Source organism: Leishmania panamensis, assembly GCF_000755165.1.
Source record: "Leishmania panamensis strain MHOM/PA/94/PSC-1 chromosome 27 sequence".
Lineage (NCBI taxonomy): Eukaryota > Euglenozoa > Kinetoplastea > Trypanosomatida > Trypanosomatidae > Leishmania > Leishmania panamensis.
Window position 1 is genome coordinate 602,895 of NC_025873.1, and position 14,170 is coordinate 617,064.

Consider the following 14,170-nt stretch of genomic DNA (forward strand, 5'->3'; position numbering starts at 1 on the left):
AATAGGGGCACCGCATCCCACAGTGCCGTCGGAAGTGAACGCCCACTCCCACTCCCCCCTTTTAATCGTTTGTCACCATATACTTACCGAGACCACAGGGAGGGGATAAAGGAAGAACGAGAAGCCGTTCCTGTGCCCTACCCCTCATAGTGGGCGACAGTTTAGCGCGGAAGGCACTCAGCGTGCAGCGTGAAGAAAGGAACGACTCTCCCCCTATGGGATGTCTGGTCGGGAGAAATTCAGCTGCTCGACGTGATACCGCTGCTTGGCAAGAGCTCCCCCCACCCCCCAGTTTGCACTGCTCGGAAACATCACGGTCCACTACGCCGGCGAGCAGCTGCAGGTAGCACGCCGTCTGGGGACTGGTTCCTTGGCGTGCCTCCTCTGTAGCAGACGGGGTGTGTGCTGTGACCTCAGCAGGCGAGCCACTACCAGTTCCACCCCGGTTTCCCTTCATGTAGAATGGCACCGCTGCCTTTTTTTTTGTATTTCAAGGGTTACACACATCGTCAACGCAGCCCGCGTGTCACTCTGCGGCTGCACGACTCACCTGCCGTACGTCATCCACGGGGCCGCTACGTAAAGCCCAGTGAAAATTATGCAGGCGGGCCGAGCTGTTATACCGTATACCCCGTGCGAAGGGGTACAACGGGTGAAACGGGGAGGTGAGGCAGGTGGGGGGGTTGGCAGGGCCGGCAGCCGCGCACTCTTGTCGGTGCCCCAGCACCGCACATACGTGTGTCGATGCTCCTGTATGAAAGCCGCGCTCTGCCGCTGCCGGTGTGGCCTCGGTGTAGGCGGCCGGATTGCCCCCACACCGCCCAGCAGTCATGTCGATTGGGCGCGAGTATGCTGGCGCACTAATGGCCTTAGTGTAACTCTCTCTGCCTTCTTCTAGCTCTCCCCCTTCTTTTCCCATCTCTCCTGCTGGCGAAGGAACGGAAGGCCTTATGCACATATATACAGAGAGAGGCACATCTGAGTAAGTGACCTATTGTCTCCTCGCCTCTCTTATTCATCCACACTCGCTTTTCTCGTTTCTTCCACCTCTGTCCCCCACGTGCCACTCTGCCCTGTGCGATCACGACTACGCAGCGCATGCAGCGGTGACTTTTCTCCTTCCTTTCGTGCGTTTGTAATCTCTCCTTTAGTGGCAGAACTAATCATACACTAAAGCAGCTCAGCGACGGGGAGAGACCGTTTCGCGCAGCCATGCAGACCGAGTCAAGCGCTCTTGACATGCCACCTTTGCGCCTGGCCGCTGAGGACACGGCGATTATACCTTCGCACTCCGCAACGAAGTCGACATGCGGTGCACCGCCGGTCTCCTCGCTCGCAGCACTAGCTGGCCCACTGGCGGCGAATTGCCTGAATCAAAACGGGGATGCGACTCCGGTGCTCACGCGCAGCAGCAGAACGGTGTGTAAATCGAAGGCGAAGATGTCCAGGGCAAGTGGGGCGGCATCGATATATCAACGTCACACCGACGGCGGCCTCGACGGTGAGCCGGCTGCACCATTTGAGTTGCCACACTTCTCGACCGTCTCGCTCCTCACCGTTTGGGTGGTGGACTGTACGGTGGGGCTCTTCTCGCTTGTACTGTCTGACGTGTATGCGGACCAGTACCCCGAGTTCCCGCTCATGTTCTTTCTGGCCCTTGGCTCGCACTTGAACTTCCTAGCAGGCATCTTTGTATATCTACTCGGCCGCGAGAAGTACGGCCCTAAGGTATATCGCTTCTATCAGCCCTTTGCAGGCGGTGTGCAGTTCGTGACGCTGCAGTGCTTTGGAGTTACGTGTGTGGTAGCCTCGCTGCTGCTAACAGTGGCGTACGGGCTGCTCTTCGAGCCTGCAGTGAAGCATTCTCACGGCTTCATGAGCACGATTGGCGCGCTGGCGCTGTTTGGCAACATTCTTCTTTTGCTCTCGGTGCGTAGTTTCAGCTACTACGATCGCACCAAGGCGTGGAAGCTGAGATCGGCCACCGCATTATCACGCACCGGCGCGGCCTTCTTGGCTGACAACGGCGTCTGCGCGTTCCTGCGGTATCTGCGCCGCCGCCCCAACGCAGAGAGTATGCTGGAGGTGGCGCTGTTGATCTCGCAGAGCGCGCTCAGCGTGGCGGCGATCCGCTTTCCGAGGCTGCAAGGGAGCATCTTCCGCGTGAACCTTGCCATCACGCTGATCTGTGGTGCGTTGTGTCTGCTTTCCGTTGGATACCGGCGCTCCCTGGGCTTTATCGGCTTCTACCTGTGGATGCATCGCACCTTCGACACTGTTCTTCTGTGGATGTCGCGGCTTTTGTACATTGCCGCCGCTTTCACGAATGTGCTGCTCATCATTGACACCGGTGTGCACACAGTAACGCCGCTTTCTGTGGTAGCCGTTCAGGGGCTGAGCGTCGTGAGCTGTGTTGCGCTGCTGATGTTTGTGCGCACGATACGCTATGAGGCTGCCGCAGAGACACCGAACGTGCCGAGCAGTGTGTTCGAGCTGGGCGGCGTGATGGCGGTAGTGACGGTGTTTCTGCTCGCATGCCTCAACGTGAGCATCTTCCTGTACGCACAGAACTATCCCGACGTCCTGAATGAGGTGGTGGAGGGGACGAACTGGACGTACCAGGGAGTGCTCATGCTTGTGTCGCAGCTGGTGCAACTCGTCTCCCTGCTACCAACGCCGATGGTGTATGTGTCTGGCGTGATTATGCACGGTGATCACTTTCGCATATTTTACAGCAACCGCTCCGTTGAGACGCTACCGGTACTGCTTCTGCAGGCCCTGGGCTCTCTGCTATACGTCGCCGCCATTATCAGCTTTACGCTATTTCTATCCAGCAGTGCCCCGCCCATTGCCTCACTCGAGGCGGTGCTGTCAACCCTCAGCGTATTCTGCATGACCTGTGCTGTGCGACTGTACAGCTCCATTACCCTCAAAGGCCAAATCCTCCTCGCTGAGTCAGCAGCGGCGCTCGCGTCGGACCCACCTCTGAAGAAAAAGGACGCTTTGAACGCGGTCTCAGACTTATCCGCGAGGCCCTCCGCCTATACCGAGTCATCACCCGGCATGGGCAGCCGAATGGCGGAGGAGCTGGTCAGCGCAGCTTATATCATGAACGGTGGGATGATTATCAGCTACCTTTTGTGCCTCGCAAACCTGCTGCTGCGGCTCCTTGTCGACATCTTGTCGCATCACCTGTGGGGCGACGTGGAACTGCCTCACAGGCGCCTCATCATGATCGCAAACGTCTGCTATCTCGCGTGCGTGCCACTGGCGCACTACTCGGGCAAGGACAAGGGCGTGCAGATTTTTCACCCCTTCTCCGGCAGCGGCAGTTTTGTTGCCCTGCAGGTGCTTGGCTGGATGATGTACGCCACGTCTGTTATTATTATCATATTCGGTACAATTTTTGCCAGCAACTCCGAGATCATCCCTGCCGAGTGGAACACTCTTATTAAAGATGGGCCTATGATGTACACCCTCTTCGGCATCCTGGAGCTGATTCCGGTCGTTCTCATCACGTTGTCCATCGCGATCGAGGCCCGCTACACCATGACGACGGCACTGCGGCAGCACTTGGCGAAGGAGTCTTTTCTGGAGCTACGCCGTTTCATGCGCGAGGAGTTAGCGGATAAATCGGACGAGGAGAAAGTTGTGGCCCAGGTGGCGTTTGGAACGCTCATGTCGGCAGCGCTGCACAGTTTTGACCTCCCGTGCACCGACAGCCTCCTCCGTATCTACAAAGACCCGGCAACAGCGCAACACACCCAAAGAAGCTCCCGCGAGCAGAGCAGCGTCAGCAGAAGTAGTGACGATGAAGACAAGAGCGGGGAGAGAATCGAAAACGGAGAAAGCTCCGACTGGAGTTACAGTGGCGAGGACTTGATGATTCGCCGTCAACGCCAAGAGAACGCGTGGTTGATTGTAATGCTGCTCTGCTGCGCGTCAGCTGCCTTCTTTGTTATCGCGGCATTCATGGCGAAGTTAGTGATCTTATCGCTGGCGTTCGCTGTGACTGCGATGATCATCTGCACGATATCGTGCGTCGGCGTGCATGCCGGGTACGGTATGGTCCTCCACAAAGAGCGGAGCGCGTACGCGCCGTTCATGCCGTTCCATGGAGGGTCACCGTTTGTCATTCGCCAGATAGCAGGATGGTGCTGCTACGCTGGCGCGTTCCTTGTGACGCTAATCACGTCGATCGAGTCCGCGGAGGTGTCCGTCACAGCAATGCTGATAGCCGCTCTACTGTCGGTGGCGAGTCAGGTCTTTATCTTCAGCTCCATCCCGCTGTTCTTCCACCGGCGCGGAGAGCCAACGTTTCTGGAGGTGAACGGCGAAGGGATTGTGGCGCTGTTGACCTTCTCCGGTGCCATTGCGTTTGGCCGCGTTTACACCCCTGTTGTGGCGTTCTTCTGGCGCGATACGCAGCACTACCTCCACTACGGAGATGAGAGCTTCGCATCTCGCCGAAAACGCGTGCCGTTTGTGCTCGCAATGATAAGTCTGTCAATGGCAGTGCCGTGCACGCTGATCGCCCTCAGTCGAACAAGGCGGCAGTGGGAGCGGGTAATGCACACCAGAGCTGCAGCAGAGGCAACCTCCAAGCAGCCTCAGAGTTCTCCGAGGAAGGAGCATCGCCGCCGGATGTTGGCGATGGGAATTGCGAACCTGATGGAGGTACTCGTCATCCTCTTTGCCACAGTTACTCCGCTGCCCTTTGGGTTTTTGGTGTTCTATTTCTTTACCCAGTACACCCCGCGCCTGGCGCAGGCGATGGAAACCTACCTGCCGATCTGCCTCGGCCTCACCGCGCTGACGCTGGCGCTGTCTGTGGTGCCGTACGTGGTGAACGTCGGTGTGCCGCCGTTTGTGGTGGCCGTGCGCGTCACATTTGTGACGTGGGCGCTGTACTGCCTGCCCATGCTCTCTGCGGGTGTGCTGCTCCTGCCGTCGCTACTGGTGCCACGGCCCAGCACTTTTTTCCTTGCGTGCAGCACACTTACCATCTGGATTGGGGGCCACTTTAGGCAGGTACGTTTTATGATGAAGCTCGCGGTGTACGCTGCGATCGGGTGCCTGACATACCAGAAATGCGTTCTACACCTTGCGGCTGCGCCGTCTTGGGCGATGGCGCGCGCGCTTGGCGTGCACATCCTCGACTGCGCGTTGCTTGGGGTGTGGTTGTGGTACATCCCTCTGTACGCGGGCAAGCCGTCCTACACCGGGCTGCAGCGCAGCACGCGTTTCACGGAGTTCGCGCGCAAGTACCTCTTCGCCGACGCGGTGAAGTACTTCAACTTCCGCGTGATGATGGACGACCCCGCCGTGCAGATGTGGGACGGCACGTCGCAGTACTTGTTCTCCTTCCACCCCCATGGCGTGTTTCCCGGCACTGCGCTGTTCGCGTCTCTGACTGCGGAGTGGGCTGAGAAGGTCGGTGTCAACACGAAGTGCTATGTGTCGACGCACATTGCGAGTGTCGTCTTCAATGTGCCACTGCTGCGGGACTTCAACCTGCGTCTTGGGGCCCTGTCAGTGTGTCGGCGCACTGTCGAAGCGAGCCTCAAGCGCGGCAACAGCGTCCTTATCGTGACGGGCGGCCAGGCGGAGATGCTGCACACGCAGGTAAGTGCAAAGAGGCTGACCCTGATCACGCAGCACACTGGCTTTGTGCGACTGGCCATCGCATCACGGGTCCCGCTGGTGCCGCTGCTATGCTTTGGGGAAAACAATGTGCTGGGGTTGCTGCAGTTTCCGCGCATCCAGCGCATCTCGCTTAAGTTATTTGGCTTCCCCTTCCCGATCATCCTATTCGGCCGATTCGGTCTGCCTCTGCCGTTCCGCACACCGCTGACGCTCGTGGTGGGGTCACCACTTACTATTCCAGAGGACGCGGACGAAAACAATTCGGATGACGTGCGGCGCGTGTCGGAGGCCTACTTTCAGTCACTCAAGGAGCTGTTCTACCGCCACCGCGCGGGTGCTGGGTACCCTGACATGGAGCTTGTGCTGCTGAACGAGAAGGAGGAAGCGAAGAGGCGCAGTGAGGCCCGTGAGATCGCGGCTGCGGAGACGTTCAAGGCGAAAAAGGCCACGTAGAGGATCTGGCGCTAGTTGCGGTGTGCGTTGCTCCCCACCGCTGCGCATGGGCCATCTCACCTGCTTCGTGCAGTCAGCTGTTGACGCGTCGCTGTGTCTTTATAGGTTGGTTGAACGTTGCTTTGTGGCCTTGCGGCTCGAGACACGTGTGTGTGTGTGTGTGTGTGTGTCTGTGTGTTCCCAGAGCTTCATTTCCGCCTTTCCGCCCTCTTCGCCCCCTTTCCTGTATCCTCCCTGCAGATATTTGCCAAGTCAGGAGGTGGTGCGGTGCGCACGCGTCTGTGCGCAGTGGGAGTCGTGAATTTGAGCCGGTGCCGATGTTGGCTTGATGAAACACTGTGGAGTGAGGAGAGAGAAGTAGGGCAGGCTAGCAGTGCCACAATAGGATGCGACAACGTCCCCCCTCTCCTCCCCCCCCCCCCCCCCACTGCCTTCTTCCCTTTTCCTTCTTCGTTACCCAACAGAAACGATGCTCAAGGCTACTGCCGCTGTTTCCAGTCTGCCCCGCTCCCCCCCTTCTCCCCCCGTACAGATGCTCTTCTACCCCCTGGTTAATGTGATCTGTGCACGATAGCTGCTGTTCCTCAGTGATGCTCCTCCCAGACCCTCGCTGTGTGTGTGTAGGTGTTCTGCTGCTGTTTCCATTGTGATTTGCAGTGATGGCGCGGCTGCATGGAACTGTGGCTGTTCCTCTCTGCTACTGTTGCCTGGCGTGTTCCCCACGAACACTTGCGCTGGCTGCAGTCTCACAGTCTACCCTCATATCGCTCTTTGCTCTTCTTGGTGGAGCCATACTTCCCCATACATTAACAGGAAAGAAACGAACAACAACAACAACAACAGAAGCTTCTGAAGTGCTGACAGGTGCCCCATGCAGCCCCCTCCCACACACCACCACCACCTCTTCTTTCTCGCATGATTATACACACGCCACCATTCTCTGTCTTTCCTTTCCCGCTTATCACTACGGCAGATGCCTACCTACCTGGTTCTGCACACGAAGCCCACACTACGCCAAGGTGAACGAGGACGGGGCGGTACGCATCAGCGGAACCATTAGAACACGTCATCTGCGATGACTTCTGTCGAATCCCCGCCTCCTTCTTCCCTCGTCGCCTGTACCGCGCGTGCGTCTCTTCGGAGTTTGCCCACTTAGCTCGTCATCCCATCTCCTTACTCTCTGTGCCTCGCTTTCCCCATATGCTTCTCTCACACCCCCGTAACCACTGCTCACCACACCATTGAGCTTCACAGCACGTACGGTGCGAGTTTTTGCGCGATGCTTCGTCGTGTGCCCCTGTGTCTTGCACGCCGCAAGCACGGGCAGACGGCGTGGTCGCCGAACAACACGAGCAGCGGCGCTGCGCCGACGAACGGGATCACCGCGCAAGAGGCGCTGCAGATCGCGTACCGGCCGATGCCACTGGCGAGCACGGTGGAGTACGAGGAAGACTTCGGACCGAACATGATGATCCATCGCGAGTTTGTGTCGTCGAAGCACCGCACGCGTATGACTTCGGACATTTCTGCGCTGGCGTACAGCGATGTTGAGCTTACGCGGGCGCGCCAGCAGCTCGCGGGCGTGATGAACCGCGAGCGGCGCGGCGCGCTTGTTGGGAGTGGCGGCGAGGCTGGCGACCGCGTGTTGTTCAACTCGGATGTTGATGAGACGACGCGGGAGGTGAAGAGCGCACGCTTCCTGTTCAACGAGCAGCGCATGCAGTTCTGCGACCGCTTCCAGACGTTCTTCCGCGAACGCATTGAGCGACGGGCTGCTGGCGCCGGCGAGGACAGTCATTACTTCTTCTCACTGATGGAGGCGTGCGCTGTCCTGCACGGGTGCGACACGGTTGGAGCTCGTGAGGTGTACTACCACCGCTTCCTGGGGCTGGACCTGGATACACTGGAGACTGAGGCGGCAGCCGTGCGTGCGTGCGCAGCGGACGCGGCGGAGGTGAGAACGCGGTTGATGCGGGAGGAGGCAGGCGCGGGAGGTGGCGCTCTTGTGCGTACTGCAGCCGGTGCTACCGGCGGCCCAAGGAGCGCGATGGACGCGGTGCAGGACATCATCGACGCGCTTCCGCCACTGTTTCCTCCACCCAGGGCTGCTGAAGTTGTGGAGGCCAGCGAGGGTGGTTCCGATGCGCCGCCGGCGCATGCCCAGACTTCGAGTGCTGAAGAACCACCATTTGCGACAGTCACGCCGCCTCCATCCGTGCCGGAGTCGTCGGGGACTTCGGCAACAGCCGAGCACTTTTTCGAGGACGCTGCGCCGCTGTACAAGGCGTACCTTGCGCATGCGCGTGGCGAGAGTCCCGTGGGCTCGTACGACTTGACAACCCTCGGTTTGCACGTGACACACGCGGAGCGGCGCCGGTGGCGCTCGCTGATGGACAAGATCGCTGCGGAGAACTACCACGAGCTGACTGCTGCCGAACTGGAGGACGCGCACGTGCTGAACGGCCAGTTGCACACGGTGAAGTTCTTCGATCTGAAGGTGGGAGATACGGTGCGCGAAATCATGCAACTGCTGGAGCGGGAGACAGGGTCGAGCGCGTCTGGCGACCGTGACGTACCTGTGGAGATGTCACCGACGCACCCTGAGCGGCGCGTGTGAGGCTAAGCTGTTGTGTGACTGTCGCACTGCTTCTCTTCAACTTCTCTCTCGCTCTGGGGCTCTCTCACCAAGGGAGATTTGCCTGCTGGGTGCAGATCAGCCATAACAGTGCGGCTGCTCCCTCCTTCTCCCTTCCCCTTTCCCTCTTCTCGCCCGCTGGCCTGTGGCGCAGCTCACCAGACTATCCCCTCTTCCCCCCCCCCCCATCCCGCTTTCCCCCTCTGTGTGTCCGCGGGCTGTATTGAGGCCGCTGTGCCTCAGCAAAGGGACGCTATACTGAACGCAAACACACAGGGCAGAGAGAATGCTGCGTGGTGCACCTGCGCTATCGATCTGTGCCCGTCGCACATGATCAATTCGACCGGCACGAACCCTCGATGCAGTGGCTTCTGCCTGCCGTTAAGAACCCTATCTCGGCTGCCTCTACCTCCTCCTTTCTTCTCTCCATCTCCTGCTGATTGTCCTGGACCGATGTCCTCCTTTCTCCTCCCACTTCCCGCCCATCGTGCACAGACAGGCACGCACCCACACCTTCCTTCTACACCCCGGCTCACTGTGACGACCCAATCGCGCAGCTAACACACCCACTCGCGCCCTTTTCACGCCTCCCGCACTTCTCTCGTTTCCATTGGATGGGTGCTGTGCTACGCTTTCTGACCTCTTCGTCCATACCACTCACAGGACAACTTGTCTGAGGCTCATCTCCGACCCTCCCCCCTCCTCTTGGTTCACTGACGGCCAACTGCAGACGACATCGGCAGCGCTGGTACGATGGCGAAGAGAACCCACTCTCCGGGCCCGCAGATGTCCCCCGTGAGCGAGGGTAGGGAGTCCCTCACCGACGACGCGATGGAGCTGAACAGGATGGGCGAGATACAGATGAAGGATGTGGTGTGTTCTCCAAACACGCCGGACGTGGATGCGCTGGTGTACACAGCGACGCATCAGCCGCGCAACTGCTTCACTGCTATGTTGAGGAAGGCTGTGCCGCACGGCGGGATGCTATCAAATTCGTACAACCTTGCTGCTGTAACGCTGGGGTCCGGTGTGATTGCACTGCCGTCTGCGTTCCGGGCGATGGGTATGATTACTTCGATCCTCACGCTGCTCATAATCACGTTGAGCACTGTGTACTCAGTGTACATCATGATCCAGGCTGCGGACAAGACAGGGCGGCGATTGTACTCGTACGAGGCACTTGCGCGCGGGCTACTTGGGCGTGGGTGGGACTACCTCGCTGCGTTTCACATGTGGATGTTCTGCTTCGGGTCGTGTGTGTCATACGTGATCTCAACGGGCAACCTGCTGTCGCGCGCGACGGACGACCCATCGGTGAACAGCTTCGTGCGGTCTCCGTGGGGAAACCGCTTGCTTGTGGCGATGATCTGGGCGTGCGTGATGCTGCCACTGTCGATCCCGAAGACGATCAACTCACTGCGTTATTTCTCGATCATTGGTGTGACGTGTATGATGAACTTTGTGATCGTCATCGTCGCCCACTCTGCGATGAACGGGTTTGAGAACGGGCGGCCGATTCACCAGCCGAAGATGTTCAAGACTGGCAACAGCGCGGTTGTGGGGTTCTCAAGCATCTTGTTTGCGTTCCTTGCACAGACGAACGTGTTCGAGGTAGCGCGCGAGACACCGAAACCGACACCCTGGCGGATCTCGAGGGACATTGCGATCAGCCAGGTCGTCTGCTGCGCGCTGTACGTGCTCGCGGGCGTGTTCGGGTACCTGGAGTTTGGCGAGCAAATAACGGACTCGATTCTGCTGTACTACAACGTGCGCAGAGACGTGCTTGTTATGATTGCCTACGTTGGGATCGCCGTGAAGATGTGCGTTGGATTTGCGCTCTGCATGCAGCCGTCGCGCGACGCGGTGTACTACTGCCTCGGCTGGCACTTCCCGACGTTCAAGGACATCCGGACAGTGCCGTTCTGGCTGAACGCTGTAATCTGCACTGGGTTCTCTCTGCTTGCACTTGTGCTGGGGCTCTTCATTCCAAGTGTAAACATCGTGTTTGGGCTTGTTGGCAGCTTCTCCGGCGGGTTCCTGGGGTTCATCTTCCCGGCGCTGTACATCATGTACGCTGGCAACTGGGGCCTGCGACAGGTGGGCTGGGTCCACTATCTCTCGACGTACCTGTTGCTGATCGCCGGCGTGGTTGCTGTTGTGTTCGGCACGGTTGCCTCGATCTACGAGGTCAGTTGAGAAGCGGTGAGGTAACCGCTCTCGTCTATATTGTTCACTGCGCCTCTGTCACCCGGGTGTGGACGAAGACGAAGCGGTGTGGGGAGAGTGACTTGGGTGCACGGAGCCAGTTCTCTGGGGACCTCTGCGCGTTTTCCCTACCCCCGGATACCGGCTTCCCTCCTCCTCACCCCATCTCCCTCTGCTTGCGTGGCTTCTTTCCTCTTACTTGGTCTCTGTGTCTGACTTTATTTTGTCTCACGGACATTTCGCAGATGAGGAAAGTTGTGGGGAACAAATTTTGTAGTGAGAGGGGGGCAAGCCGTGGTGTAGGGCTCGACTAAAAAATATGATTTTTTTTTCCGTCTCTTGGCTTCTCTTCTGTTTTATGTTCTATCTTTGTGTATTTGCGTGCGTATGCGTGTGTGTGTGTGTGTCTGACCGCGCACACACGTCTGTACAGTTGTTTTGGCGCTCTTGTTGCAGCAGACTTTTTTTGTTGTTGGTTGTTGCACTGCTTGGTTTTGTTTCTCCGTGTTGCCCGGCGTTTGTGCCCCGGCGCGCTATGTGAGATCCGCGGACCTCTCGAAGGTCCCAGTAAACCTCATTTTACGCTACGTTCTTGCGTGAAATGATCTCATTATACATATCTCACTCGCGCTGCATGAGCTTCCACCGTCAGGTGCTTACCGCTGCTCCCCCCTATGCTCCTTCAGAATGACAAGCGGTGAGTTCGTTGTGCGCAAGCCCATGTTTATCCACGAGCCCCTGGACACACCCATGCCTGTCAAGCGCGTGTAGGTTCAAGAAGGGGACAGAATGCACCTGCCTCCACAGGCTCATAGCAGCGTCCCGTTTGCCACGGTACCTGCGGGCAAGCCATCCAGGCACATCCCTGGCGGCAGCAACGGAAGTGGAAGATGAAGGTAGCGAGCTCTCTTCTGCAGACAACGTCGTTCTGAAATAGGACCTGGAATGCACAAATGCTGGCACTGGGTGCACGCGCTGCAAGCCGTGGCTGGCCTAGTATATCACATTCAATCAAAGCATGCAGAAACCAGCAGAATAAGAGAGACTGACAAACAAGGCGCGCGGATACTCATACTGATCAACTCCAAAGTGAATGCTTACAAAACATGCGACATCTCCGTCTGACCTGGTGAGCTGATGAGGCGCCGATGCCCGGAGCATGGCGAGAGCTCCCCGAATCACACCATCGAGCCCCCCAGACTCCAATGTAGAGAGTCACTAGTCATGCTTTGGTGCGCCCCTGACCTGAAGCTAGCTGACTTCCTCTTCGGACTCATCTGGCATGCGCCCACACCACCCATGTTATCCTCACGACAGCCACCACCGCTTCCGCCCTCGAGCAAGACCCTAGACGCTGTGGTCCGCTGGGAACAAGGCATGCAGTCCACTCAGGTATGCCTGGCGCCGATCGCGCGGCACGTACCCGAAGAAGGGACGGGAGAGAGCAGGCAGATCCCGTTAGACGCATGGTTTGGTTCAACAACAGACGACATGTCCTAGGCGACTAGGAGCGTTGGTCATCGTACAGAAGAGACATGGGTGAGTTGTGGTGTTGTGCGCACATCTGTTGATTTGGCTGGACTAGAATGTTGTTTTAGAAAAAAAAGAATAATTATCCCTGTTGGTGGCCTTGCATCTTCCTCTGAACTCTGGTGGCGTAGGTGAAGGGCAGGCGGCAGTGACGCGGGGGTGAGGAAGCAGTGCCAGAGGCTGGCTCTTGTTGACGACGCTGTGTGCGTCGCTGCGCGTGTCCCTCACGTCCTCTGTCTCCCTCGCTTCCTCTCCTGCTGCCCCCACCCAGTTCACGAGCACCGTCGTGTGCGTATAGGTGTGTGTGTGTGTGTGTGTGTGTGTGTGTGTGTTGAGGAGTGCAAGCGCTGCGATAAGGAGAGCAGCGGCTGCGGCGTCCCACTCGGGCGCTGCTAAGTAGCGTCTCTCCTCTTTTTTTTCTTTCACGTCAGTGAATTTATTGTGTGCTCGACGGCGTTCTCCTGCTGCAGATGTGTGTAACACGTTTCTCGCATGTGGTCTCGCTCTTACTGTCTCCCCCTCCCTTGAGCTGCAGCGTGTACTGTTTTTTTTTTTCATGCTCTCTTGCTTTTCTTTGGCTTCCACCCATGTCTGGCGTGGAGAACCTCAAATGAGCGCACTGTTCTCGCATTTTACTCTCATTTTCAAACACTGACGATATTATGCGCGTCTTTTTTATTTCTGTTCTTCTTCTTTCGCCCAGTCTCTCTTTGTCTGCGAATGTCCGTGGTGCATCTCTTCACCCCTGACGAAGTGATGCCAGCGCGCTTAGGCTGAGTTCAACCCTGTGGATGTAAAAGGTATCTGTGCACTCACAGGCTCGTGCCGAGAGTGCCGGTACAGCTTTTCTTTTCCCTCTCCCTCTTCGTTTCTACTGCCCTCGCCTCCTCTCTCTGATACGAGGCCGTCTTGGCTGCCTGTGGGTGTTGAGTGAGTGAGTGTACAATCGATGGTCGTGTGTGTGTGGGTGTGTTTGTATGCGCTGTCTATGGCTTCGAGTTCCGGCGCATGTCAAAGTCATCAAGCGACATGCACACAGATACTCGAAAGCCCCCTCACACAGTCATGCGACAGGCGCTGAGATGGAGGCAGAGAGGTGAGGCAAGGGCAGGCAGGCGAGTGCACTCGGCAACTGAGGAAGAAAACCACAAGTCAACGCAGAGAGGAAAATTGGGGACATACCCGCCTCTTCGTGCGTCTTTTGTGTTTATGCCGTATCTCCAGCTACAACTCTGTCACCTCATATGTGTGCACCGCTGCACCGTACAGACAACACGCAGTAGTTGCAGTAGCAATCTCGGAAGGAAGACACTGTGCACAGCCAGTGCTCATGGAGGTGCGCATTCGCTCCCCCTTTGGTATGTGTATGTGTGTGTGTGTGTGTGTGTGTGACTGAATGAGCAACTGGTGGACATGCATACTGTGCTAGATGAGCTAGCTGAGAGAGAAAGGGATGTGGGTGGAGAAGGAGAAGGGGGGATGTGGATTGTGTTTTCCGTATTGCGCGCTGTATACTAGAGGTATGCACGGCTGCCGAAGCGGAACTTTTGCCCAATCGCCTTTCCTGTTCCCTCTGTACGTCCCCTCCCTCATCCTCCCTCTTCTTCTCAGTGCTTCCTCTCTCTCGTCCTTTCGCTTTGCCGGTGGGAATGGCCACGGCTACTTCTTTTTATTTTTGCTTCCGTTGTGCTTCGTTCTCTT

At 57.7% G+C, this 14,170-nt stretch overlaps 3 protein-coding genes across 3 annotated transcripts, besides 1 other annotated feature; all 3 read left to right on the forward strand.

Moving 5' to 3' along the window:
- Nucleotides 1–1,212: 1,212 nt before the first annotated feature.
- LPMP_271560 (diacylglycerol acyltransferase, putative) lies at nt 1,213–6,099 on the forward strand (the record flags this gene model as incomplete). Its single annotated transcript, XM_010701941.1, has 1 exon — nt 1,213–6,099. One exon carries the CDS (start codon nt 1,213–1,215, stop codon nt 6,097–6,099), a length of 4,887 nt encoding a protein of 1,628 aa, XP_010700243.1.
- A 1,279-nt stretch (nt 6,100–7,378) lies between these two features.
- LPMP_271570 (hypothetical protein) lies at nt 7,379–8,716 on the forward strand (the record flags this gene model as incomplete). Its single annotated transcript, XM_010701942.1, has 1 exon — nt 7,379–8,716. The coding sequence occupies one exon, from the start codon at nt 7,379–7,381 to the stop codon at nt 8,714–8,716; it is 1,338 nt and encodes a 445-aa protein (XP_010700244.1).
- A 771-nt stretch (nt 8,717–9,487) lies between these two features.
- Nucleotides 9,488–10,930, forward strand: AAT24 (amino acid transporter, putative; the record flags this gene model as incomplete). Its single annotated transcript, XM_010701943.1, has 1 exon — nt 9,488–10,930. One exon carries the CDS (start codon nt 9,488–9,490, stop codon nt 10,928–10,930), a length of 1,443 nt encoding a protein of 480 aa, XP_010700245.1.
- Nucleotides 10,931–11,510: 580 nt separating this feature from the next.
- Nucleotides 11,511–12,498: a repeat region.
- The last annotated feature ends 1,672 nt before the right edge of the window (nt 12,499–14,170 follow it).